This window comes from Eumetopias jubatus, unplaced genomic scaffold (assembly GCF_037043125.1).
Source record: "Eumetopias jubatus isolate StellerSeaLion01/CBP00866 unplaced genomic scaffold, mEumJub1_p1.0 scaffold_17, whole genome shotgun sequence".
In the NCBI taxonomy this organism is placed as follows: domain Eukaryota; kingdom Metazoa; phylum Chordata; class Mammalia; order Carnivora; family Otariidae; genus Eumetopias; species Eumetopias jubatus.
Genome location: NW_028274823.1, coordinates 72285566 through 72313108, shown reverse-complemented (window position 1 = coordinate 72313108; position 27543 = coordinate 72285566). Strand labels below are relative to the sequence as shown.

General features: G+C 42.2%; 1 protein-coding gene across 2 annotated transcripts in view; it reads left to right on the top strand.

Annotated features, from left to right (window-relative positions):
* The window catches only part of EGLN1 (egl-9 family hypoxia inducible factor 1), a 59702-nt gene extending 34843 nt beyond the window's left edge, over positions 1-24859 (top strand). The window contains exons 2-5 of one of the 2 annotated variants that reach the window (XM_028104518.2): positions 14985-15104; positions 18337-18473; positions 21132-21199; positions 22316-24859. In XM_028104518.2, the coding sequence (XP_027960319.1) occupies positions 14985-15104; positions 18337-18473; positions 21132-21199; positions 22316-22380 (390 nt within the window). In that variant the 3' untranslated portion in view covers positions 22381-24859. The remainder of the gene's footprint in view (positions 1-14984; positions 15105-18336; positions 18474-21131; positions 21200-22315) is intronic. The other variant, XM_028104519.2, reaches the window with a different exon arrangement.
* The last annotated feature ends 2684 nt before the right edge of the window (positions 24860-27543 follow it).

The window sequence follows — 27543 nt, the reverse complement described above, 5'->3', positions numbered from 1 at the left end:
AGTCAGTAGGTATGAAGGCTTAGAGAACTTAACTTCTTAATGCTTGTTGTGGAAATCTTGGATTCTATTTAGACTCTTCTCCTAAACCATTCACTAGGTATACTTGAACTTCTTCTTTTTTAAAGTAGGCTCTATACCCAACGTGGGGCTTGAACTGACAACTCTGAGATCAAGAGTCACAGGCTCTACTGACTGAGCCAGCCACATGCACCTACCTGAACATTCCTTTTTTTTTTTTTAGTTTTTTTGTTTTGGGGGTTTTAAAAATGAATTTATTTAAGTAATCCCTACACCCCACGTGGAGCTCGAACTCATGACCCGAGATCGAGTCCCATGTTCCTCCGACTGAGCCAGCCAAGCGCTCCCTTACTTGACCATTCCTAAAAATAAGCTGTGCCAAGACCGAAAATAAAGCCATATGGTCCTGAATGAAAACCAGTCTGTTGGCATAACTTAGTAACTACGCTTCTTTGTGTATGTGTACACACATGCACATACGTACATAGTGTATGTTATTTTTGTCATCCTGTGCAAATGGAAGGTTGAACTTCAGATTTATTTCTCATAACCTAGTAATACTTCCGTCAACTTTTACCATAAGATGGCAAAACTCAGCTTGTATTTTGTGGCACAGATTAGTAAGATCTGCTTCATGTTCTATAGGAGTCCAAAATCTGATGGGGGAAACCCAGAAAATAAATATTATAAGGGTGTCTAGGTAGGGCGATTTATAAGAAATTCGGCCACTTTTCTAAGAATGATGCAAAAAGCCAAGAACATTAAACTCGTTCAAAGTGATAAAAGCAGAGTAGAGGTTAATGTTATTTGAAACAGGGCCATCGTTATTTTCTGGGACCAGAGCTGGTGCTATACTGTGTAGTATGAAGGCTCGGCGGAGTAAGCCCTTCGGCGCTGCGACTTTCCCCCATCACTCGTGGAGGTGTGGCAGGACTGATGTGAGGTGCCCCATATGCAAGTTCTGTAAACTCAAGTTCTGTCAAAATACAAAGGCTGTGACTGGAACCTCTGTTGGTCACACCACAAACACTTTTCAAAAGTGTGGCTATGGGCCGCCTGGGTGGCTCAGTCGTTAAGCGTCTGCCTTCGGCTCAGGTCATGATCCCGGGGTCCTGGGATCGAGCCCCGCATAGGGCTCTGTGCTCTGCAGGAAGCCTGCTTCTCCCTCTCCAACTCCCCCTGCTTGTGTTCCCTCTTTCGCTGTGTCAAATAAATAAAATCTTTCTCTGTCAAATAAATAAATAAAATCTTAAAAAAAAAAAGTGGTTATCTGCCTAGGAGTTATGCTGTTGTTGTTACGGTTATTGTTATTATTGAAAAACTTCTTAAGGGTCTGATTTATATGTTTTTAATGACCAGTCTTTTCAGCTAAGAAAGAGTCCTGATTCTCTGCCCATTTAAGTCTTAAACTGAAATAAGCATTTTAGCATTTATGGACTCTCTCTCCAAAGCAGTAAGGCTAGGGCGAAGTTGACACTTTCAAGTACTTCATTTGAGTGCATTCATTCCTTTTGGGAAATTTTTATTTATTTATTTTTAAAAGATTTTATTTATTTATTTGACAGAGAGACAGTGAGAGCAGAAACATAAGCAGGGGGAGTGGGAGAGGGAGAAGCAGACTCCCCACTGAGCAGGGAGCCCAATGCAGGACTTGGATCCTAGGACCCTGGGATCATGACCTGAGCCCGAGGCAGATGCTTAACAACTGAGCCACCCAAGCGCCCCTGGGAATTTTTTTAAAAATCAGCTTTTTGTTGTATTGATTCTGCATCAAGAATAGCAAATTAAGAACAAAACACAAAAATTCCTTTGAAGAGTACCCCACAAAAGGAAGTAGTTGTGGTTTACCAGCTCCAATATGAAAAGCAGACTGATGGGCGCCTGGGTGGCTCAGTTGGTTAAATGACTGCCTCAGGTCATGATCCTGGAGTCCTGCATAGGGCTCCCTGCTCGGCAGGGAGTCTGCTTCTCCTTGACCCTCCCCCCCTCATGCTCTCTTTCTCTCTCTCTCAAATAAAATCTTAAAAAAAAAAAAAGGCAGATTCATGACTTCATAGCTGTGCTTCAGAAATGTGCCTCACAATCACCTGCCCAAGTGAATGAAAACTTAGAGTTGATAATGTCACTTCCCTGCTCAAAACTCTTCAGTGGCTCCCTATTACCCATAAGATAAAGTCCAAGTTAATCATCAAGGAACACTAACCTTCCGGGGAGTGGCCTTGGATATGTGCTGCCTCATCTGTCACACCCCTTGCCTGGTGCTTTGGGTTCCCCCTTGCTTGTAGTTTACACACAGGACATGCACACGCACACACACTGTGCTGTCTGTTGTCTTTGTGACTTTTTCTTTTCCTGGAACATTTTCCCTGACCTCTTTTGTCTGGCTAATTCACATTCTTCTTTCAAGACCCATTTTTCAAGAAGCTTTCTCTGACCCCAGCTTCCTCTGCCTGGCCTGGTCATTTGCGTTGTTGGCTGTGTTGAAATATTAGTTTTCCTCTCTGTCCCACTGGAATATAAGTTCTTTAAGAGCAGGTCTTCCTAAAACTGTGCCTTACACGTACCCTAACTGAACATGTTCAGAACTGAATCCCTGATCTCCCACATCCCTCCATCCTCAGGCTGTGCCACCTGTTGTCTTCATCTGTTTACAGTAATTACATTTTTCCAGCTTCTCAAGCCAGAATCTTAGAGTCTTAGAGTCATCCTTTCATACCCCATGCCAGTCTTTCTGGAAATCTGCTTATTCATCCAATCACTTCTTACCACCGTGGCCCAAGCAGTCATTGTCCCTCACCTGATTTAGTGTAATAGCCTTCTAAATAGTCTTCCACTCCTGCTAGCCTTCAGTCCATTTTCTGCACCAGGGGTCAGCAAACATTTTCTGCCAAGGGCCAAATGGTAAACATTTTAGGCTTTCTGGACCACACTGTCTCTATCATGGCCACTCAGATGTGCTTTTGTAATGTGACAACAGCCATACAAAATGTAAATGAAGGAGTGTTCCAATAAAATGTTACTTCCAAGGACAGTTGGCTGTAGTTTGCCGATCCTTGTTCTACATGGCAGCCAGACTACTCCAAACCTGCCAGTGACTTCCCCTCTTGCTTAGTCTTTACAGTGGTCCCTAAAGCCCTACATGATTTGTGTCCCCAACTCTTGCCTCTCTGATCTCATCTTCCAATCTCTCCTGCTTTGCTCTCCTTTCCGGCCACAGTGACCCTCCTTTTCCTCAGACATGTCAGGCACAGAGTGTGCATGGAACATTCACTTCCTCATCTCTTTAACATTTTCTCAGATGTCAACTTCTCAATGAGGTTGACCTGACAACCCTATTGATAATTATGCCCCAGCATTGTATTCTCCATTCCTGTTGTTTTCCCCCATAGTGTTGATCTTCTAACATAAGAAGTACACCAAATGATTCTTACTGAACACATTTGGCTATACTGACTTATAAAACAAAGCTCCTCAGCAAGCCAGTAAGAGCCTCTCTGCCCCGCCCCTGCCTGTCTTTTCTGCCCCATCTCCAGCTGCTCTGCACTGAGCACTTCCTCTCCCAACAGTGTTTACCCATTTGCATTTCTCTTAAGGTGCCATATTCTTGCTTTTTGCAAATACTCTGTTCCCTTTACTGGGAATCTCCGCTTACTCTGGAAAACTTGTATTTTTATCCTTCAAAATTCTGCTCATTTGTCACTTGGCCTGCATAGTCTTTTCTTTTGTCTTTTTGTCTTTTTTTTTTTTTTAAGATTTTATTTATTTATTTGCCAGAGAGAGAGAGAACAAGCAGGGGGAGCAGCAGAGGGAGAAGCAGGCTCCCCGCTGAGCAAGGAGCCTGGTAGGGGCTCGATCCCAGGACCCTGGGATCATGACCTGAGCCGAAGGCAGACGCTTCACTGACTGAGCCACCCAGGCGTCCTCGCGTGGTCTTTTCTGGCACCCGTTCCTAGGAGAGCATTCATCATCTTTGCTGTCTGGGTAACTTATGTAAGACTGTTGTGTATATCACACTGTCCTGGATGCTTTTGCATGACTTCCCTTGTTGTGACCCAACTTGATCCAGTTCAGTTGTTTGAGTATTAGGTTCTTTTTTTTTTTTTTTTTTTTAAAGATTTTATTTATTTATTTGACAGAGAGAGACACAGTGAGAGAGGGAACACAAGCAGGAGGAGTGGGAGAGGGAGAAGCGAAGCAGGCTTCCCGCAGAGCAGGGAGCCTGATGTGGGGCTCGATCCCAAGACCCTGGGATCATGACCTGAGCCGAAGGCAGACGCTTAATGACTGAGCCACCCAGGCGCCCCGAGTATTAGGTTCTTTTAAGAGATACTGCTCGTGTTTGCAAGCTACAGATAAGTGAGCATGATAGATCTACTCCCCCAAAACCTAACATCCAAAAAGCACATTACTATGAAAGCAAAACTCAGACGGAGCTCTGCCACACATACGGAAATTTATTAGTCAGCAAGTGCAAAAATAGTCTTACAAACTATTTTCTAAACTGCATAAAGTCCCTCCTCTCCATCCTTTTAGGAACTCTGGCAGGTACCTTTTATGAGAGTTTTATTCCAGGCAGAAGTGCTAATCTGGTTGTAGGATTCAGTTTAACCTAGTTGGGATCAGACAACAAAAATGCCCTTACAGGGAACTAATCACAGAACCAGCAGGAATCCCAAGGCCTAGGGTCCATTTCCAAAGAATATATGCGACAGGGTTCGTTAGATTCATATGTGTGCTTATGGAGGAGCAGTGGTACCCTTTATGATAACTGTAGCCAAACCACATATCCTGAACACCACTCTTTTCTCCTACTGTAGTCATTTCTCTGTTATGCGAATTACCATACCCTCTGGATTTGAGGAGAGAAGAGAAAACTGGACTTAACCCCACTGGAGTGAGGTTTTGTTTTGTTTTTAAGATTTTTTTTTTTATTCATTTGAGAGAGTGAGCGAGAGCATGAGCAGGGGAAAGAGTCAGGGGGAGAGGGAGAAGCAGACTCTCAGCCAGACGAGGGGTTGATCCCAGGACGCCGGGATCATGACCTGAGCCAAAAGCCGACGCTTAACCAGCTGAGTCACCCAGATGCCCCTGGAGTGAGATTTTTTTTTTTATTAGCAGCTTCAACACTAACCAGTGATTGTGTATATCCAGTAGGGGTTTTGCAAATGTTAACTCCGTGCTCCAGAGGGAATATCAGGAACCTCTAATCCAAGCCCTCCAGTCCATTTAAGATAAATAAATATGCATTACACTCTATGCTGAAATAATGTACAGAGTAGCTTAAAATCACACCTCTCTTCTGGACTCTGGAATTGAAACAAGTATTGAACTTTTCATCCATGTATCCCCATGCCGAGTGCAGTGCCTGCTCAGTAGGCCTAGGGAAGTGCTGAAGCAGATGTTTGTAATATGAAACAGCTGAGTGTTTGTTCTGTTTTTATTTTTCTTTTAATGCTAAATTGCATACTCTGCCAGGGAGTTATATTAATAACATAACAGGTTTACCATAGCTGTCTGAGTATGTGTCTTACCAGTGACATCTCCTTGCATGGGCTCAAGTGAAATCACGCCACTCCCTGGGTGGGGATCAAGCTGAGGCCTGCCTGGGATCCCCAACCTCCTCACGGGAGAGAGGTTGCTCTGTCCTCCTCCTTGAGTTTGCGGTTGGGGAGGGGGGTTTGTGGGTGAGTGGCGTAAATACAGAGCCCTGCTTAGGAGCCCAGGGGAAGGTTTGTGCATAGCTGGTGAGATTGCAGCCGAAGTTAGCAAATTATAGGTCTCTGTTCTGACAGCAGGGCTAGACAGCTCAAATAGAAACTTCTTCACCAGATGGCTTCCTAATTTATAAAGTATAACTACAATTCCTAAAAGGGAAATGGAGAGTGAGTAAGGCATCATTATACGTCTGTAGATCACACTGCCTGTTGGGAGCATTGCTCTTAAGTTGATTTTCAAATGTATATGGAAGTTCTTTTCTCTTGGGCTAGAATAAGGGCCTAGTAAGGAAAGTAGTGTGTGTGGTGTTAAACAGTCCATCATTCCTGAGCCACTTGGGGAGTAATTTGGAACAATGCTATTTATTATCTTTGGGTTTTTTCTGCATTTTTCACATTCCTATGAATACAGTCAGAAAGTCTCTTGGACTTTTTAAAACTTCAGTTTATATTAATAATTAATATGGTTATACTCTGCTTTCCTGCACAAATAGTAACTACATTGTATTAAAGTATTCTGTAGGAGCATAGTAAAAATGTTGAAATTGCTGTCATGTCACAGGACAGGAGACTAGTAGCTAAGGAGCTTAAAAATGGTTAGAAAAAGAATGAACAACCCAAGAGGAAAGCGAGTTAAGGATGTGAGTAAGCAGTTAACAAGAAATAAATGGCCAATAAAAATACGAAAACTGCTTTCACAAATTGAGATGTAACTAAAATAATAATATATATTTTTACCTATCAAATTGAACAGTTTTTAAAAGAATAAAATTCAGGGGCGCCTGGGTGGCTCAGATGGTTAAGCATCTGCCTTCGGCTCAGGTCATGATCCCAGGGTCCCGGGATCGAGCCCCACATCAGGCTCCTTGCTCAGCGGGAAGCCTGCTTCTCCCTCTCCCTCCACTTGCCAATTCCCCTGTTTGTGCTCTCTCTCTCTGTTAAATAAATAAAATCTTTAAAAAAAAAAAAAAAGAATAAAATTCAGTAGCCAGGATTGGCAAATGAGTGGGAGGATGTGTAGACTCCTACAGAGGTGGAGGGGGTATAAGCTAATAGAACTATTCCAGAGAACATTGTGGCGATAAAAAAATTTTAAAGACTTATAATTTCACTTGTAGGAATTTAATTTTAGGGGGGTACTGAGGATGTTTACAGTGACAGAGCTCCAGAACTGTTGTCGGTCAAAATATTGTTTATAATGGCAAGAAGCTTCTTAAAACGTTTTATGGAAACAACCTAAATGCGCTTATAAGTCCTGTAGTATGTATTTATCATTTTCAATTAGTCAGCTTTTGCCTGGTTATTTAACTGTTTTTGCTGTGATCAGGAAAGCAAAGTTTAATGAATTTTTATTCTAAATGAGTTTATTCCATAAGAATCTGTCCTCTGTGCTCTTCTCTCCCTACACTCTTCCTTGGCAATCTCTGGCAGCCACATGGCTTCAGCTCTCCCATATGAAGGTGGCTCCTAAGTCTTCATCTCCAGCCATGACCTCTTTTTGGAGTTCCAGACTCACATTTCCAACTGCCGTTTGAACATCTCACCTGGATGGCCCACCAGCATGGCAAACTCAGTATGTCCAAAAAATGAACTGGCCTCTCCCAGGCCCGTGCTCCCTGCTTCTGTTAATGGTCTGTTCCTCTCAACCAGACACAGACTCTCATAAGCCATCTTTGGTTCAGCCATGTGGCCCCCCACCCCCCACCCCCGGTCTGTGAAAGCACTTACGAGTCACCTCCCTTGTCTCATGGTCACGACCCCTCCCCATTCCACTCAGCCCCTGCTCCCTCTTTCCCCACCCTTCCCAAAGCCCCTCCTTTACATCAGACTGCTTCCTTTCTTTGTCTGTAGCACTTGTGTTCTGACTGGTCTCTTCGGTGTCTTGTTTTTTCCTGCCCCCTTTCCCAAAGCCATCTTACGTTCAGCTTGTCATGTGTCTGATGCACAGTTCTGACCCTGTTGCTCCCTTGCCCCAAAATGCCGGCTTTCCTCCCTCTCCCTGTAGGGTAAGAAGGCACTCGGCTGTGTCCACAGGCTGGCCCCCTCACCTTTTCAGTTTTCTTCCCCCTTCTCAAGAACTCTGTGCTTTAGCGAGTCTGAATATTCCTTGTCACCAAATTGCTCTGTATTTTCTCGTGTTTAAAACTTCCCTTACATAATTCATTCTGTTTGAAATACCCTCTCTCTAACTTATATATTTCTTTTCAGCTTAGTTCAGATGCAGCTTCTTCCATAAACTGCCATGATCTGTCATGGTACTTTCTCAGGGCCTCCTTTTCCATTCTTCTCTTTCTGCTTGGAATTGGTTCATTTCAGTCCCTGCTGATCTTCTGAATGGGCTTTGTTGCCCCACGTGGACTAGAGGCCTGAAACAAGAGAAACTGTCCTTGTTCTTATTCCTGAATCCTGTTTGTCAGTTCGAGTTTCATTTTTGCCATGACATGGATTTGGAAAAATATACCTCCCAAAACACACAGTCTGAGGGTATTTATGGTGCGATACTTATTTACAACATTAACGTTTAGCAACTAAGGGCGCCTGGGTGGCTCAGATGGTTGGGCGTGTGCCTTCGGCTCGGGTCATGGTCCCAGGGTCCTGGGATCGAGTCCCGCATCGGGCTCCCTGCTCCTTGGGAGCCTGCTTCTCCCTCTGCTTCTTTCTCTCTCCCTCTGCCTCTCATGAATAAATAAATAAAATGTTAAAAAAAAAAATAAAGTTTAGCAACTAAGTCAAGAGATTTAAAAAAAAATTTTTTTTAAGATTTTGTTTATTTATTTGAGAGAGAGCATGAGAGGAGGGAGGGTCAGAGGGAGGAGCAGACTCTTTGCTGAGCAGGGACTCCAGGATCATGACCTGAGCCAAAGGCAGTCACTTAACCAACTGAATCACCCAGGCGCCTGCAGAGATCTAAAATTTTTAATGCATGTAGATTGCCCTCCTCCATTACCCTCCCATGCTAATTAATGCAATGAACAAAATTCATGAGTTTTTAGAACGTTTTTAATTGTATTTTTTTGGAAATGAGATTTACCCAAACAGGTATAATTGAAGTCTGCAGTTTTAAAATTAGGTTATTCTTACAATAAATACCAACCTGTTCTTATTAGTTCACTTCTTTTGGTGACCTGTTTTTCTCCATATTTAAGTGGGATGTATGTAACCCCAGAGGGTAGCGATGGTGGTGGGTGGGTATGCTTTCAGGGTGGTTGGGAAAGAGACTTAAAAGGTAAGGTATAGAGTTGGAAAACACCATATGTACTACATCTGTGTGTTTGAGAATTGAGCATTATGCATGAGTCCGTGGTATTATAGCAGCTGGGGAATCACGCAGGAGCCCGTGTTACCAATTTCATCTGAACTCCAGACTGAATACAAGCCTTACTGGAGCCAGAAATTGAGGAGGAGTACAGACAGACTGAGTTTTCTCTCTAGGCTGCTTCAGTTCGCATCCCACCTCCACCACTTAGAGTCTCTCTGACCTTTGGCAAGATTTTTATTCTCACCGTAGTTCAGTTTTCTAAACTCTAATGGAGAGATTAATTGTACCTGCCTCATAAATTTGTTATGAAGTCTAAATGACTGGCTTGCAGTAAGTTCTTACTAAATGTTCACTGTCAACATCCACAGAGGGCCAAGTACTGTGTACACTTAGACAGTACTTTTTTTTTTTTTAAGTAGGCTCCATACCCAGTGTGGAGCCCTGTGTGGCGGGGTGGGGTGGCGGGGCTTGAACTCGGACTGTGAGATCAAGACCAGCGCTGAGATCCAGAGTCAGACCCTTGCCTGACTGAGCCACCCAGGCGCCCCTAGGCAGTACATTTTAATAGGATAAATTTTCAGATAGTACACCGTTTCCCCTCATTCAGGGAAAATATTACTTTGATAGCCCAGAAAATTTTGGTTCTCTTAGCTTTGAATCAATGTTTTAAAATAATTCTGTTCAAAAAGGAAAATTTTTTTTAAAAGTTTCCTGATTTCAGCTTCATACTGAATACAAGTCTTCCAATGCCAGAAATAAATGTCTTCAGATTCCAAAGAGGTATCACAAACCTCTTCCTTCCTTTTATTCTCAGAGTGAAAAACAAATTTATGGTGTTTCTTATCTTAAGAACATCCTCAATCATGTATATTTTCATATCAAAAAGGAAAAAATAGTATTTAATTGTTTTGCTTATGTTTCAATAGGCTCTTCCCAGTGGGAAATTGAAATATTTAAAGCTGGCATCTCAAAGAGATGGCAGATTAGAAACATACCTCAGAATTATAAAGGAGCAATTGTATTGTTTCTTTTTCAGACAAATGCCTGGATTCTTCTGCTGTCCTCTACCCCAAACCTTAGAGGAGTGCAGGGTCATTTCTGGTCCTGCTGCTTTTGGGAAAGGACAGGACAGCCAGGGAGTATCACTTCAATCCTTAATAAGTCTCATTTCAGTTTTTCTTGATAGACATTAATGCATTTCCTTATCCTTAGAACTGGTACATCTAATGTAAATCTGTTGGAATAGTTTTATCTTTTATAGATGTGGCTTAGTCCATGTGGGCTGCTATTAAAACAACAACAAAAAAACCCAGATTGGGTAGCTTACAAACCACAGAAATTATCACAGTCCTGGAGGCTGAAAAGTCCAAGATAAAGGTCTCCATGCCTTCTGGTGAGGGCCTTCTTCCTGGCTCGTGGCCATCGACTTCCCACTGTGTCTTCCCATGGTTAGAAGGGCAGGGATCCCTCCACAGGCTCTTTTGTAAGACACTAATCCCATTCCTGAGGGCTCCACCCTCATTACCTTAGCACCTCCCAAAGGCCCCTCGTGTTGCCATCATCTTTAGAGGTTAGGATTTCAACAAATGAGTCCGGGGGTACACACATGCAGACCAAAGCAGTGTGCTTTATAATATCTTCCATGTAAATCCTAGAATAAAGAAGCTGCCTTCTTAAAAGCTACCCCACTGTCACTTAACTGTTGGCTGTATTTGTAATCTTCAGACACTTTGCTTTTCTTCCCTTCACCTTTATCAAATCACATCAGTTCTTTAAAGATAACCTTAGGTATTCTATGTAGCTCAAAGCCTCGTCCCCTTATTTTATTTTATCCCACACGAAAACTTCCTTTTTTTCCTAATTCTTTTTATTTTTTATACTACTCAGTTCATCATTTGTTTTGTGTGTGCCCACTTTTTCTTTTCTTTCCAGTTAAGTCCTTTCAGACTGACACCGTAGCAGCCCTTGTTGTAGGCTGATAATGGTAGGTATGCCATAAGTAGTGCTTTCCACTCTTTTGTTTATAGTTTTTTATTTAAGTTCCTGTTAATGCCATAAATATTTTTTCATGCTGTCAATGACATCTATACTAATAAGATGCTTAAGGAGCACCTTATGAGTAGAGAATGAATGGTTATTAGTTGCTTTACCAAGGAGTTAATAGAAAAGAAACTGAATTTACTAAAGTATTGTGAATAAGAGTATATTAGTTGCATATTAAAAGCAAGCAAAACAGGAACAGCAACATCAGAGTCTTCTTTACACAAATATATATAAAATGCACCAGGAAAACAAAATTAACCAATTAAGAAGTAGAGCATGAATATTATTTCAGAACTGGAAAAGCTGTGTTACATTTAAGGAACTTTAAAATTTTGATGATGCAAATCATAGCTAAGGATAACTGTTTAAATGTGAATACTGGTTGTAAGCTTCATCACTGCCACATTTCATGAAACTTAGAGAAATGTTCCCCCCTCCTTTTTTTTTAAGTTTTGATTTTAATTTCAGTTAGTTAACATACAGGGTTACCTTAGTTTCAGCACTTCCATACATCACCCGGTGCTCATCATGACAAATGCACTCTAATCCCCATACCTAGAGAAACACCCTTTTTATGTTTGCTGTAGTCCCAATGGAGAAGAGTCTCAGTACATGCATCAGTTACTAAATGCAGTGTCACTGTGTCGTCACTGTGCCGTGCAGTTACTTGAATAAATTCATGACCCTTCCAAACCTTTTCAGGTTTCCTACAGAGTGTCTCTTTCCCCAGAACTCTAGGAGTGTGGCCCCCTGGGTCTCAGATTTTTTGTGACAGCCTGTCTTTTCTGGGTGTGCTTAGGCTCTGTCCTCCTGTAGTCTCTCCTTGTATGGCTGGAGGGGCTTGTCTGGCCATCTTCTGAGACTCTTACTCCTGTCTTACTTCCCTCACAGTTATGTACCAGCTTGCAGTTAAATGCTGCCCCTAGTTGAAGGTTGGGGCAGAATCTGCTTGTTTGGTCTCTTCTCATTTCACTGCATCCCTCCACCAGTCGCCACCCTGGGTACCACCATGTCACCCAAGGTGACTGATACAGACAGATCCCATGTTGAGGCACAATCCAGATGTCTGCAGTTTTGTTCTGTTCTGGGGTGTCTGGCTCCTCACGACCATTGCTGAGAAACTCCTTTCCTCCATGACGCGTTATTAAAACCACTCCTTCACCTCGTCTTTCCATGTTTGGAAAGTGTTAATCCCATCCATTCCATTCCATAGGGAGAAAACCTCAGAGCCGTCCTTGACTCTTCTTACTCTCCACTTCCGATCCATTAGCGGGTCACGCTGGTTTTCTGCCTTCAGAATTCTCCCCACTTTGCCGCCCTGGGCGGGCCTCCTTTGTGTTACTCTCCTAGAAACTGCGGTAGCCAGCCAGCCACCTTCTTTCTCTCCTTCCCGCCCACGGTCTGGAGTAGCGGTTATGTGGGTTCTGAAACTACATTGCCTGCATTCCTACCTCCCTCTACTGTCATAGACACTGAGAACGTTAATTAGCCTTTCTGGGCCTCGGTTTCCCTTTTTTTTTAAGGTTGAATTTATTTGAGACAGAGCGAGAGAGAGCACGGGTAGGGGGAGGGGCAACAGGAGAGGGAGAAGCAGGCTTGCCCCCCTGAGCAGGGAGCCCGATGCAGGGCTCGATCCCAGAACCCTGAGGTCATGACCTCAGCCGAAGGCAGACGCTTAACCAGCTGAGCCACCCAGGCGCCCCCAGGGCCTCAGTTTCCTTAACAGTTAAATGAAGATGAAGATGATGATACTTTTTACCTCATGTGGTTGTGCCAGATGAGTTAGTACACACAAATTACTTAAAAGAGCGTGTGGCAAATAGTCAACATCCAAAAAATACTAGGTAGTGGGTGATACGGAGGTTATTGCACTTGTTAGTTTTTATTCATACAGAATTGAAACTGACTTTCTTAAAACATTGATCATTGATCTCCGTGATCATCGATCTCCGTTGGCTTCCTGTCACTTTTAAAACAGTATCCAAAGTCCTGACCAGGGCTTGCTGAGCCCTCCATTGGTTTGCCCTTGCTCATTCAGTCCAGCTGGCCTGCGGTGCTTTACCACTTGGCCCACCCACTTCTGCCTTTGCTCTCATTTTCCCTCGGCCGGAAATGCTGACCCCACAGATATTTGCACAACCTGCCACTCCCTTCACTGAAGTCCCTGCTCAATGTGAGCCCCTCACATAGGTCTTCCTTGACCACTGTTCTAGAAATCATTCTGTTGTTTTCTGTATCCTTCAACTTATGAAAAGATAACTGCCTAACAGTGTATTATACATGTTTGTTTATGGGTTATAAATGAAAGCAAGGGACTCTGTTTTGTTCATCATTGTAGTCACCGCCCCCCTCTCTTCCCACCACGGCCTTTCAGATACATAGTTGGTGCTCAGGAGGTGTTTGCTATGGGATGGATGGGATGGGGTGGGGTGGAGTGGGGTGGATGAACAAAGAAAGATTTTCCCCTTTGTTCTTCGCACAAGAGATTCTGAGGTTACGAGATAGTTGGAGACGCCTGAGTGAACTTTTTGGAGATGAGACCACTTTAGAGAAGAGTTCAGGTTGGGTGTTTTGGTTTTTGTGTTTTTGGGGGTTTTTTGTTTTCCATTCTTTTTGTGGATAATACTTTATCATGTAATTTACGATAAGTGTCTTTATTAATCACAAGTGGGTTAATTGCGCTGTTAAACTGGTATCTTATAGTTCCTGTTCAAGGTCTGTTGCATGTGCCTTACATTAGTAGCTAGTGACAAGGAAATTATTTATCTTTTATTGAGCATTATTAAATCCACTAAACCCATGCTATTCTGCCTGTTATTAACAACCTCAAGTCCCAAAAGAAAGCATTTAAGTCTGTCTGGAATCAGGAAAAATGGAGACATACGAATATTCACCAAAAATCCTGCTTCTGAAAAAGCAGTAGGTCCAGGGTGTCTAGGAAAATGTGATTTTTATTTTTTTTAAGCTTTCAGGTTTAAAATGCTTCCTAGTCTCCCAGAGGTGGAATACTGAGTTACTTATTCACTAATCAGTTGAATATGAATTTTAAAAATTAGCATTTGCCTTTTATCTTAAATAATGGTGTAATCTCACTACTGTTTGATAGCTTTATACTAATTCACTGACATTAATACTGACCTGTTGACTTCAATACATGAAGAAATTGGAGAAATAAAAGATTTCAGGAATAAGTGGTAACCTTGATCATCTTTGTTTTTGTTTTCTTCATAATTCCTGAGTTTTTTTTCTGTGAAATCACTCTTTCTAATTTCATTCGGTTAGTATGTACGACAGTTCTAGAACACGTGAGTTCTTCTGGTGCTTTTTATTTTGGACCTCTCTTGCACCTTCATGCTTAATACCCAACAATCTTCTGAACTATGTCCATTACAATGTGAGCAAAAAATTATTTTCTGGTTTGAAGAGGAATTAGTCACATGCTAATTTGTCACTTAGCCTTTTTTTTTAATCATGGAAATTAAGTGAGTGAATATTTGGAGTTGACCTTGTAAATTCAGAGACAGTGTCAGATGAGGTAGTTGGCTGTCAGACAGTAATGCAGGTGTTCTTTCTGCAGGAAGCTCAGGGAGGACAGAGCCTCCCATGGAGCAGAACAAGAACTCACTTGATCTTGATCATCAGTGTGAATAAAGATCCTGAGAGTGTGTCCTGCAATCCTTCTGGCCTCTGATTCTCCCATGTGGGTTTTTCCCTTCATCTTTAGGCAGACCTCACCAGGCCTTGGATTATTCACCAACCTACCCTTGTATTCTTTTTATAAGTGTCAACATAGGCTATCTTTGCCTCTTCTTATCTACAAAATACGATTTTTATTTAGAAGAATTTAAGTGTAAGAGTAGCCAAAAATCAGAGATTTCTTTTATAAGCTGTTTTGCCTTTTTTATTCATCTATGTATAGACTTTTAAAATCATCATCATTATTATTACAGGCCATGGTTGCTTGTTATCCAGGCAATGGAACGGGTTATGTACGTCATGTTGATAATCCAAATGGAGATGGAAGATGTGTGACGTGTATATATTATCTTAATAAAGACTGGGATGCCAAGGTATGCAACTCACTTGACCATGTATTTTTCCCCCATGGCTATTAAGACTCATACTCCTCTTAGGGAGACTGCCTTTGCTTTAACACATGGAATAGTTAAACATTTCTTAGATTTGTTTCAGTTTTGGGTATTAGGAGTGGATCTTTGTAAAGTGAAATATAATATTATCTCAAAAAGTGGATTCCCTTATTTTCAGATATTGAGGCATGCATCCAAATTTTAACTTTTTTTGTTTGTTGTTGTTTTGTTTTGTTTTGTTTTTTAAGTAAGCTCTACGCCCAACGTGGGGCTCGAACTCACGACTCCGAGATCAAGAGTCGCGTGCTCCACTGACTGAGCCAGCCAGGTGCCCCCCCAGAATTTAACTGTTACCAAAATGTATTTCATTAAAATATATGCCTTTTAATAGTTTTAATAAAAAAAAAAAACTCCTCTGCGAATAATTGCTTTATAATGGCTTTTGAGAGAGATTATATATAAACAGCTATTGTGGATTATTTCCTACTTATTTCTGTTGCGGAGATCTTATCTGGCATTGGGTTATTGAATCGAATATTGGAGGCAGGATTCCTTCTTTCCCTGATTATGGAAAAAAACGAAGTTTTATCAATACTGACAAATCCTTTAAAACCAATTAGAGTGTACAATACATTTAATTTTCTCTTGTTTTAAATATTTATTTCCTTAATATTGGCCTGAGTTTCACTTGAGTTTAAATGATTGAAACTTCAGAAGTATGTCATGCTTTCTTACTGCTTTGGAGGTTGTCTAAACTAATTTTTGGTTGATTTTTAGAAATCTTTATTTACTTTTATTGAAGCAAAATATTCAAATAGAAAAGTGAACACAATGTATAACCCAGTGGATTTCGCAGCATGAACACACCTGTGTAGCCAGGGCACTTTTTAAAAACCAAATAACCTTTAAAACACTTCCCCCCACACACACACAAACATATACACAGAGATGAAAATCACCAAGTCTTAAATATGTAAAAACCTAGTCCTGTCCTAAAACTTAGGATATGCTCATCATGCTCTTTCTGTGTCATACTGATTTAAAGATTCTCCTCTGTCCAAGTTCAAAAGGGAGGTAAGTTTTACTGCTAAGTAGATTAAGTAAATTACAAGCATGGTTTTTCCGTTATAGCTTTCTAAGTTTAAAATAGAGACATAAATCTGGTCATTTGCCTTGAGCCTAATGCACAGAACAGATTAGTATAATTTTGGTTAAAACTTAAAAATTCATTTATTTATTTATTTTAAAGATTTTATTTATTTGACAGAGACACAGCGAGAGAGGGAACACAAGCAGGGGGAGTGGAAGAGGGAGAAGCAGGCTACCCGTGGAGCAGGGAGCCCAATGTGGGGCTCCATCCCAGGACCCTGGGATCATGACCTGAGCCGAAGGCAGATGCCTAATGACTGAGCCACCCAGGCGCCCTAAAAATTTATTTTTTTCCAATTTTGTGAATATCTTGAAAGCTAGAGATATGTTTGAGTAACTCCTAACTTCTTTTTGTTAGGTCCTTTCTAGGCTGATCTTTTAATTTTGATCTGACCTAGCCAGGGTCATTAATATGTAGTTTTTAACTTAGTGCATAAGCTGAAAAAAGTCCTTATTAGTATTTTTGTATGTAGAACTGAAAACTTCTTTGCAAGATTGCACTGAATATGTGCAGTGTGCCAGACATTGTTCTGGGTGCTGGAGATAGAGCAGAAATAGAAATAGCCTTCATAGAGCCTCGGATCGAGTGGAAGGTACAGATCAGTAGATTAACAATGACAACTGGTTAGGCCCAGTGCAGGCAGGAGAGATTGCTTTGGGACCGCCTGGGCGGCCACCTAATTCAGGGGTCAGGGAATGTTTCCCAGAGGAAGAATGGAAGCCTTAATTATCTCTTTTTAAACATTTTCAGCAGATCACCTGTGATATTCCCAGTGACTCCAGTCAGAGGTCAGGGGGAAGAAAAGGATGTGTTCTTGGTCACAGTCTAGAGATTCTTTAGATGTTTGCATGAGTGCCGTGGGAATCAATCTGAGCAGAATCTGAGGAAGGTGGTGGGCAAGGGTACAAGTAGCTTGAATTTAACTTAAGGATGAGCCTGATAAACAGCTTGCCTAACTACAGATTCTAGGCTCAGCCTCCATGATGTCTTGATTAAGTATTAAAGTTCCTTTCAATTTAAGCATCTACCTGCTTAGGAGTTTAGTTCTTCAAGGGTGAAGGGCTACTCAGTTGTGGGTGGGTTTGGCCTCGCTTTAATTCCCCCCAGATTGTAAATACCACGAGGACAACATCCATGTATGTTATTCCCTACTCTGTACCCGGGGTCCACCTCAGGTCCCAGAATACCCAGTTGGTATTGGAATGAATAGGTGAGTCCATCTAATCCCCAATAGAGATGGATGTGTATTTGGGTAAATAGTAATTATCCTTTCTGGATGGAGCCCAGTTCTGTAAACAGGTAGCCATCAATGTGTCAGGCGCAGTCTAGAAAGGGAGAGCTATGGTCTCTAATAATGACCACAGTGATGATGGTGGTGACAATAAATGATGACACTTTCTCCTGATGAAGTTGAATTCATTATTTTTTTTTTTTAAGATTTTATTTATTTATTCATGAGAGACAGAGACAGAGGCAGAGGGAGAAACAGGCTCCCTGCTCCATGGGTACTCGATCCCAGGACCCTGGGATCATGACCTGAGCCAAAGGCAGATGCTTAACCGACTGAGCCACCCAGGCGTCCCTAGTTGAATTCTTTAAGTAAGAGGCATTAAACTTGTGACTGTCTTATTAATTACTGTTGAACCTTAGAATACAATAAACCGTTTATTTGACATCACCATTTAGAGTAATTTAGTCAAGATGATTTGAAACGGACACATTTTTAAAGAATAGGCTAATTAAGCACATCATAAGCATCCCTAAATAAGAAACATGTACTAGTTTTTACAACTTGGTTCTCAGTGTCATTTTAAGCCTTTTGAATTCAGATAATACTTCTGTTTCATCAGTAGCTACAGAAATCCCTAAAACAAGAAATGAATTTTTCCTTGTATCAGTGCATGTGCTTGGAATCTCAACTCCTCTCCATACCTTGTTATTTGAGATACATTTGTGAATAATCCAACTAAGAATTTTGATTCTGAAATCGTCTTTTTTTCCTCCCTAAATTTCATTTTGTAGCTTTCTTGCTCTCATACTTACATATTTGGCTCTTTTCCATAGGTAAGTGGAGGTATACTTCGAATTTTTCCAGAAGGCAAAGCCCAGTTTGCTGACATTGAACCCAAATTTGATAGACTGCTGTTTTTCTGGTCTGACCGTCGCAACCCTCATGAAGTACAACCAGCATATTCTACAAGGTGTAGTATTCCTTTTAAGAAAAAATTGGTAAAGACTATGGCAGGAGAGGAGGGGGTAGATAGGATATACCTGAGAGTTTTCTAGTGTCTTCCTGTTCTTTAGTTACCTTTATCACAACGCTTCAGTCATAACTATTCTAATTTGAATAATTTTATTTATGATTTATTCCCAGTTAGCGCTAAAAGTTTGTGACTTTGCATAACCACTTCCATTTGGGGTAAGAAGTGGAAGTACAGGTCCTCTCCTTCCTCCAGCCTGTCTCATTATTTTGTGCGTCTCTGACTATAATCCATTCTGATCCTGTGAGTGGATTCACTTGGGGGACAGAAAGATTCAACAGAGAAAGAAAAGGACAGCTTTTCAAAGGCAGTGGTGGAGGAAAAGGAAAGGGATAATGTAGGGAAATTAAAGCAGAAAAACAAGAGGCACCCGGAGAGTAGAAAGGAAGAGGGAAGAAGAAAGGTTGCCGCGTGGGGGAGTTAATGTTAGAAAAATAACGCTTTAGCTTTAATAATAAGCATCTAGGAGCCTTATTATACTATTTGACGCTTTCTGCATTGAAATGTTAAGGCTCTTAAACTAGAAGATGTTGCAGACATTGTTATAAATATTTGTAGAAGAATTGCAGTATTTTGTAAATACCTATTTTTCATTATAGAAGGGACTTTGAATCTTGTGATAGTGAGTTACAGGCCTGCAGTTGTTGGGTCTGGTGAGAAGAGGCTTAGTCATAGTCACAGCGGGAGAAGAGCTGGCTTTTCCTGGTGGTAGTAGGCATGGGCCAGCCCCCGGGGGAGGTTTGAATTCCAAAGACTTGATTGTCACCTCTCTTTTTTCTTGGTTCTCTTTTCTTTTCCTTATTTTCTTCCTTTCCTTTCCTTTCTTTTTCTTCCTTCCTTTCTTTCTTTTTTTCTTCCTTCCTTCCACCCCACATGGGGCTCAAACTCGTGACCCCCAAGATGAAGAGTCGCATGCTCACCAACTAAGCCAACCAGGCACTCCTTTGTAACTTACTTCTTCCTGAGCTATGTTGCCTTTAACCCTAATTCACATAGTGGGCAGCAGGCTGAGTAGTTTGTGGCTAGAGATCCTAAGAAGCCGTGAATGGGAACCAGGGGGGGACGCTGTCCCATCACACGATGTGCCATCCTAAACCCCCCGTCTCTCTTCCCGGCATCCCAGTGCCCATCTCCGCCCCTGGTGTTTCTTTAAAACCCTTTTTGACCTAGAACCTGCTTTGTAGACCTTCCCTTTTATGGAATCTTGAGTATGGCCGCTTGTATCATTTCTAAATAAAGAAATAATGAACATTTTTAGGTAGTAAATGCCAGACAGCTGTGGAGGAGAGACACTCAGAGGAGGGAGAAAATGGTGTCAGTTGGAGTAGATGGAACAGATGGGCCAGGTTTCACAGTGAAGAGGGGAGCTCAGCCGGGCCCGGAATGACCAGGAGCAAGGAGTTATGATAGTGTTAGGGAAGCTCTGGGAGAAAGGTCAAGGTTGTTCAAGTTCAAGACTTTAATCACTAAGTAACTGAAAGTTTGGGGCCTGGGCAAAAGAGAGAAAATTACCTATCTGTGCCCCTTTCCCATTCCCAAGGCCACCTGGGCAAATAGAAGAGGCTACATGGAAGGAGCAGAATCTGGAAGTCAGGAGGCCAGACTTTGACCTCAGTGTCATCACTCAGCAGCTGAGTGATCTGTGGGCCTCACTTTCCCCATTTGTCCAGACTTCCAGGCTCTGACTCTACTCTGCCTTTGACTCCTTTCCTGATTCAGGTCTGTCACTGTATGGGCTCTTCATTCGACCAGTGTTGCCCCCTTCCCCCTGCCCCGGCCCCAGGGAACACTGGCTAAAATTTGCAAGATACTTTAACTAACTGTTGTGTTCTACTAAGGAATTCCCATGTATAGTGTGTTTCTGCTTCCTCTGGCGTATGTACACTTCCCCCATTATTGGGACCAGGATTGTAACTGTGTGCCTTGTAGTATTTAATAAACCAGACAGTCTTCCTTTATTTATGGAACGAGCTGTTCCAAATAAGTGAAGTTTTCAGAGGAATAGAGTTTAGTTAAATAAACTTTAAATGTCAAAACACAGTATAATTATTTTGATAAAAATCCCCAAAACTCTAAGCATAATTTAACTCTTTCTTGATGACACCAGGTTATAAAATTACAAACCTCCACTGTTGGTCTTTGCTGTCCTACAGTGATGTCCTCAGAAGCTGTTGAAACCGTGAGCCCCCCCGTTCGCCACCGGGCCCTGGCCTCGGGTCCTCTTCTGCTTCTCTTTGAGAACTTGTGCTAGTGATACTGTGCTTTTTCTGCCGGGGCCGTTCTTTTCCTTTCTTCCTGTCTGTTTCTGATCTGCTGTGGGGTTGCAAAACAGATAAGCAAGCCGGTTAAGTAGGTATTAAGAAAACCCTAAAAACTCCTCAACTTTGCAACATCCATTTCGGCTGTTCCTGGGTCTCTGCTGCGCTCTTGAGCGACGAGGTTCCTGGAGAGGTGGGTTGTTACTGCGCTCAGTTATCCCCTGACACATCCAGTCAAGGCATTGTTTGGCATTACACGTTTTAATAGACCATTGCAAGAGCATACCACTATTTTTTCCCCAGTGTGATCATTCTTACCCTATTCTAAATTTTCTTTTAGGTACGCAATAACTGTTTGGTATTTTGATGCAGATGAGAGAGCACGAGCTAAAGTAAAATATCTAACAGGTAAACGTTATTTGGGGCCAGGGTATCCCGCAAGGCAGGCGCCCCGCAGTCCCGCGGTGCTGGCCGTGAGCGCAAACACGGTCTTTATTAACTCCACAAAGACTTGCTCCTTGTTTATGTCAGATTCCTTAATTCCCTTATGTAAAAAAGGACTTCTCTCAAGTCATCTTCATTGTTCTCTTTAACCAACAACATTGTCCAAAGATGAGGAAAGTTTGAGGCAAGAAACCTGAGTTTTTCTGTGATTACCCTTTCCAGTCACCGGCTGCCCAACTTGCCCAACTTAACTGCCATCTGGCTTCCTCTCATTCTCCCGTTAGAAGGAAGTCAATAAATACCCTTTCCTTTTTAAACGTACATGCTCTAAAGAATATCCAGGTCTTCCACGTTGAATGTGGACACGAAGAAAATGAATACAAAGGAGATGAATTGAAATGCCGAAATCAATAAGTCAGACAGGCGTGTCGATGCCATCCCTGCCAGCCGGTGGTGTCCATAAATCAACACACTTGAACCAAATCTGAGGATCCTTCAGGATGCCAGCCCCACCCACCCCCAATTCCCACCCCGAATGGTCTCCTGAAAGCAGGGAGTCTTAGTTTTCCATCGGATGGACCACTTCCCTCTTTTCTTTAACCCTACCTCATAGCTCCAAAAGTCTGCTCAGTGCTCACATTACTGATTCGCTGTATTTTCACGAGCCATTGATAATCCCACATCAGCCTTTTGTAAAATTACAAAATTGGATGTGCATTGCTTTTTCTGTGTATTTTTAAAGTTATTATTTGTGGCAGAACCCTAGTGGTGTGCTTTCAGTGACGCTGAACACACTGCTCTTTTATAGCAATTCAAATTGCTTTTCAAGTAAAAGGAGATAAAATTATTATCTCTGTAGAGAATGGCTTTTCCCTTTGAAGGTTTACCAGTTCAGAGTAACACGTTCATTATAACAGTGCTGCGGGGTAGCGAGTACAATAGTTTTCAGATGATGTATGTTTGCAAAGCTGAGGCATTGTGCACACTGTTAGGAGCTCAGTGGGAAACAGTATCAGAATAACAGATGCTCTCTGGCGCTTAATGAATGAATGAATGAATTTTTTTTTTTTCCCCTTGCAGGTGAAAAAGGTGTGAGGGTTGAACTCAATAAGCCTTCTGATTCCATCAGTAAAGACGTCTTATAGAGCCTTTGATCCAGCAATACCCCACTTCACCTACAATAATTGTTGACGCTCTTTGTTAACTTGTGAATACGAATAAATGGGATAAAGGAAAATAGACAACCAGTTGGCATTTTTATAAGGAAACAAACAACTTTGTCGTGTTGCATCAGAAAGAAGATTTTGACTGTGTGACTTTGTACTGCATGATTGACTCCAAACCTGTGATTGCTCACGGGAAGAATATAAGCTACCAGCAGAAAATGGGGTTGACATCTGGACGTGAAATAAGTGCCCTAGGTAGAAGTTTTTCATTCTTATATTTTGCCAGATCTGTCATCTAGATGAGTTCATTTCATCTCTCCCTTTTTTATATAGTCAAGTTTGAATTTGAAGTAATTTTTGTATGATCAGGTACAATACATCAAAACTGCATTGAGAAAAAATTACAGTATTACTCCCCCAAATAGCATCAATCTATTTTTGTAAACTTCTTCGTACTATTAAATTTTGCCCTAAAAAAGACCTCTTATCATGATTGTTGCCAGTGACTGATGATTACTTTCATTTCCTTTTTACTTACCATAAGAAAAGGAGCACTTTAATCGCCAACTTAAAACTCAGATTGTTTTGTAGTCCTGTCTTTTACACTAATTTGAGCTCTTAAAGATTGCTGCTGTCGTGTTTTTGACATTGTTCATAATGAAATATTAACAGTAAAACCATCACCGTTTACTACCAGTAACTTTCGGTTCATGTTTTATAAGAAAAAAAATACCCAGGTTTTATTCTTTTAAGTTAGTATTTTTAAAAGACTAAAGTGACTGGCACTAAATGAACTTGAGTTTGTCCTCAGCATCAAGTTCCCAAGACAAAGGGCTCTCTCATGCTTTCAGGTATATCCTGTAGATGTAGAAGGTGACAACGTCCCCTTCCTAAGACTTTTCCTTTTGCTTCCTGTCACGTTGATCGTACTTCCAATTTTGCTGTTACGTTTTCTTCCTACTCCTGTGACGCATGTGGTCTGCAGTGGAGAACCTGGCTTCTGTTGGCTAGCTTCAGGGGGGTACTGAGCGCCGGGGCTGAGCCGCGTTGGTAATAGACCGAACGTTAGCGAATCCTCGGACCCGAGCCAGGGCAGGCATTCCTCAGGCACGATGCTTGCCTCTTTGTCAGTACTGAAAGCTGGACGTTTAGCTTAAAAACACAAAAGAAGTGGAAAACCAGGTAGCTTTATTATTCTATTCTGTTCTGTGACTTTTCTTTTACTTTTCAGAAAAAAAGAGGGACTATTAACACTATCACACAAGGCCTCCCAGACTTCTGTTTTTTGATGTATGAACTGGGAAGGATGTCTAGGACTTTGTTTTCCTGGGCTGATCTCTAGCAGAGCCCAAAGGGTGGTATCCATGTTTAGCATGAATTATGGGTCTAGACCTTGCCCACTTCAGTTTTCTCTCTCTGTCCTTGATCTTTGCCAAAATGTGTGTACAGAAATACTTCTGTATATTTCAACTCATGACAGTTTTAGCATCTGTATAGTTTGTATTCAATTAGAGACCTTTTCTATGGAAAGCTCAGTAATTTTTATTAAAAGATTGCTATTGTTCATGTAAAACATGAAAAAAAATTGTTTAGTGAAACTGACAGCGTGGACTTAGGGCGGGATGAAAGATTCAGTATCGTGAACTCACTTAGGAGAACTTGCGGGAGAAAATTCGAGTTTATTGTTGTCTTTCCTGCCCCTGCTCGGTTTTGTTCTCCTTCCTCTTCTGTGTTCCAGACAATGCAATGTAAACCTCTCTCTAGTCAGTGCCTCTGCCGGCCGGACCTGGGGGTGCAAGGTGTCTCTGCCCTCTGGTCTGTGGTGCGGCGTGCTGCGCTGGGCCCCCACTCGAAAGTGCTGTCGTTTTTAGGTCTAGTAGAAATTGTGTTCTGTTCCGGGGGGGGCGGTTTGTGTGCTTGCCAGGGTGGGACTGCAACAGCCTTTCCTTCTGGGAGCCCCTGTGTCATTCACACGTGTATCTCTGCAGTTGTGCGAAGTGTCAGATTCTACTGTCTGTGTGTGTGCTTTCCAGGCAGGTCTTAAAATTTGTATTTTTCGGAAAATTGTAACAAATTTCTTGGAGATGATTGTGAAAGGATCAGGAAATCCAGGATAGCCATTTCTTTAGTATCCATTTAAAATCTGTTCGTTTCATGTTAGTGGGACTGTTAACCTGTCACCAAGCAGGACTCTATTTAAAACAAAATTTAAAACTACTCGTGGCCTATATGTGTTTAATCCTGGTTAAAGATAAAGCTTCTAATGCTGTTTTTCATTCAACACATTAACCAGCTGTAAAACACAGACCTTTTTCAACAGCAGGCAAAGAATTTCAGGATTCATACGCAGGAGGTAAAGTCATGTAATTTGAAAAGCAGTGTTTCATTATGAAAGAGCTCTCAAGTTGCTTGTAAAGCTAATCTAATTAAAAAGATGTATAAATGATCTTGAAAAATTTATGGTTGTTATTTCCAGCTGTCTTTTTTTTTTCATCATACACTGACTTTCTTAATGGGCCCTTCCGTCAGATAAAGTGCTTTTCTGTCACGTCACATCTCTGGCTTAGTCTCGAACGTTTGGTATTGCTTTTTATAAATGATAACAAGGGAGAGAGGACAGTGACCATAGGAGTCTTAACAATTTTAGAAGCATCCCAGGGGTAATTGGCCGGTCCACGGGATCCATGAGCTCTTTGTTTAGACTGTCAATATTTGGATTTGTGCCCTTTCAATAGAATTTTTAAAAATTACTCTAACACCAGTGCTGTTGAGTATACCTGCGTCACCCCTCTGCAGGAACAGGAAGGGGCATTAGGCATAGATCTGTAATTGTCACAGGTGTCCTGGGTGTGTGTGCACAAAAGTTTAATTCGTGTGGTCATGGTCAGAGACTAAAATATAAGCGCTCTTGTAATGTGAGATCAGTACACATGTTCATTTATCTCTTAGCTAAAGACCTTTAGTGTGGTGGTTTTGTTATGTTCTAGCCTATCGTGGGGCATTTGGGAAAATGTACTGAAATATAGCGGGATGGATGAAGGGAGAGGGCAAATGAGTCAGAGATGAAGACTAATTAAATTAGGTCGTGTTGTAAAAAGAGCACAGGACTGACAAATCTCTGTTTAGTTCTAGCCCACTTAATTATGTGACCGTTGGAGCCTTTCTCATCTGAAAACAAACACCTGCCGAGCCGTGTAAGACCTGAATGAAGTACAGATTATTTCCAAGGTGCGCATGGCCCAAGCGTGAGGACTCTGTGGTCGCCATAGACCGCGGTGGTAAATATTTACACCGTATGGTTAATCATGTCCTTGTGGACTGGAGGTTTTCAGTTCACTTATAAACGCTCACGAGGAGATGCCCAGACTCCACCACTTCAGGATCGTTCTTTGGACATCCAAGGTCAGGAATCCATTCCCCCACTCTGCTGTTGGTGTTAGTGCAGATTCTTTTCCTCTTCACCAGCAAGTAAATTTCACCTGAAGTACGGCAAGTGCCCAAGGATAAACCATTGGACAAATGACGTGAAGGGCCTACCTAGAGCCAGTGAGGCGCGACGCCTTCAAAATGCTGAAGGAAAATGCTTTCCAAACGAGAGTGCTAAGCTCGGGCAAGTTATCAATGGAGTGTGAGGGTAAAACAAAGCCACAGGTCTTGAAAAATTTACCACCCACATCCCCTTTCGCAGGAAGACGTGTGAAGGCCATGCTCCCCCAGACGGAGGAAGTCAACCGAGAAAGGGGAAGCTAAGGGATCCAGGAAACAGGAGACCCAGCAGAGTGGTGGAGGGGGTCTCCAGAACAATGGGGAAAGGAGACCTCAGGAAGACGGCTGCCTAGCTGGCAGGCAGAGAGACAGCTGCTCCAGACTGCTGTGGGCTAGGGGCCCCGGGGAACCTGGGACAATCAGGACAAGACACAAGCCAGTCGTGGGTGGAAGTCATCACGGTTTAGTCTGCGTCCCAGCTCCGAATACCACCAGTCGTCTGAACTGTCGGCCTGATCTAAGGCACAACGGAATTGCATGAGGAAGATGGGGTTGAGGGCGGCCGGGGGGGGGGGGGGCTGGACAGGGCCCTACATTCTTATCTTCCATGTGGGGAGCCGGTTAGCAAACAAGCTGTCACCCGGGAAGTCCGACGTGTGGCAACGTGATGACGTTACTGAGAACTAATCAGGCAGCCAAACCCGAAGAACCACTTAAGGGTTAAAATCTGTGCTCAGGAGAAGAAATCTAAAGCCATTCCTATGCCTGACTCTCTAGATGGAGCCTCCTTCTCTGGAAGCTCGTGGAATTACTCTTTGTCCCTAGAGCTCTGTAGTTTTACAGTGTGCTTTAGTGTGATACCCCTGTCAGCCACTGTGGTAGGCATGTGGACTGCAAACTCATGCCCTACACGTGGGGGCATTGTCTAAAACTATTACATTAATTATGTCCCCCCTCCGTTCTCTTGCTCTTTCTGGAACTCCCATGGTCCAGACACTGCATCTACTGGGTTGTGCCTCTTGCTCTTAGTTACTACGTGTCTTTGTCCTTTACGTTTTTTTACGTCTCTTTTCCAGTTTTGCCAGCGAGGGTTTCATGTCTATTATCAGGTTTTAATTTTCAGGAGCTCTCTTTTGTTCTGTTTTTTTTTTTTTTTTTTTTTTTTTTTAGTATATGAGAACCAGTTCTTAATAGATACAGTATTTAACCTTGCTTTGTGTTCATTTTTTTCTCTTTCATATTAGAGGTTTTGCTCACACGTCTGGTTATTCTTGCTGGATGTTCGTGTCTAAGGGGAGGTACTCGAGCTTCTGGTTTTCCAAGAAATATCGGCAGCCGCCTAAATCTGAATCTCTTTCATAATCTTCCCAACACGTGCAGATAAGGAGAACCGAGTAAGTCACCTAGGACACATGCCCTCAGCATAACCATGAGACACAGAAGTTCAACCTGCAGGAAAGCAGAGAACTAAGCCTCTGAGGCCAGCATCAGGACCCACGTGAAGGCAGAGTCAGGTGGAAACTGTATAATAAAGGGACGAGGGCAACAGGGGCCTGGTGGTGGCAGTACACACCGGGGGGGGGAAGGCAGGGACCCCACCACGAGTGATGGAAATACAGACAGTCTCCGACTGACGATGGCTGACTCAACGATTTT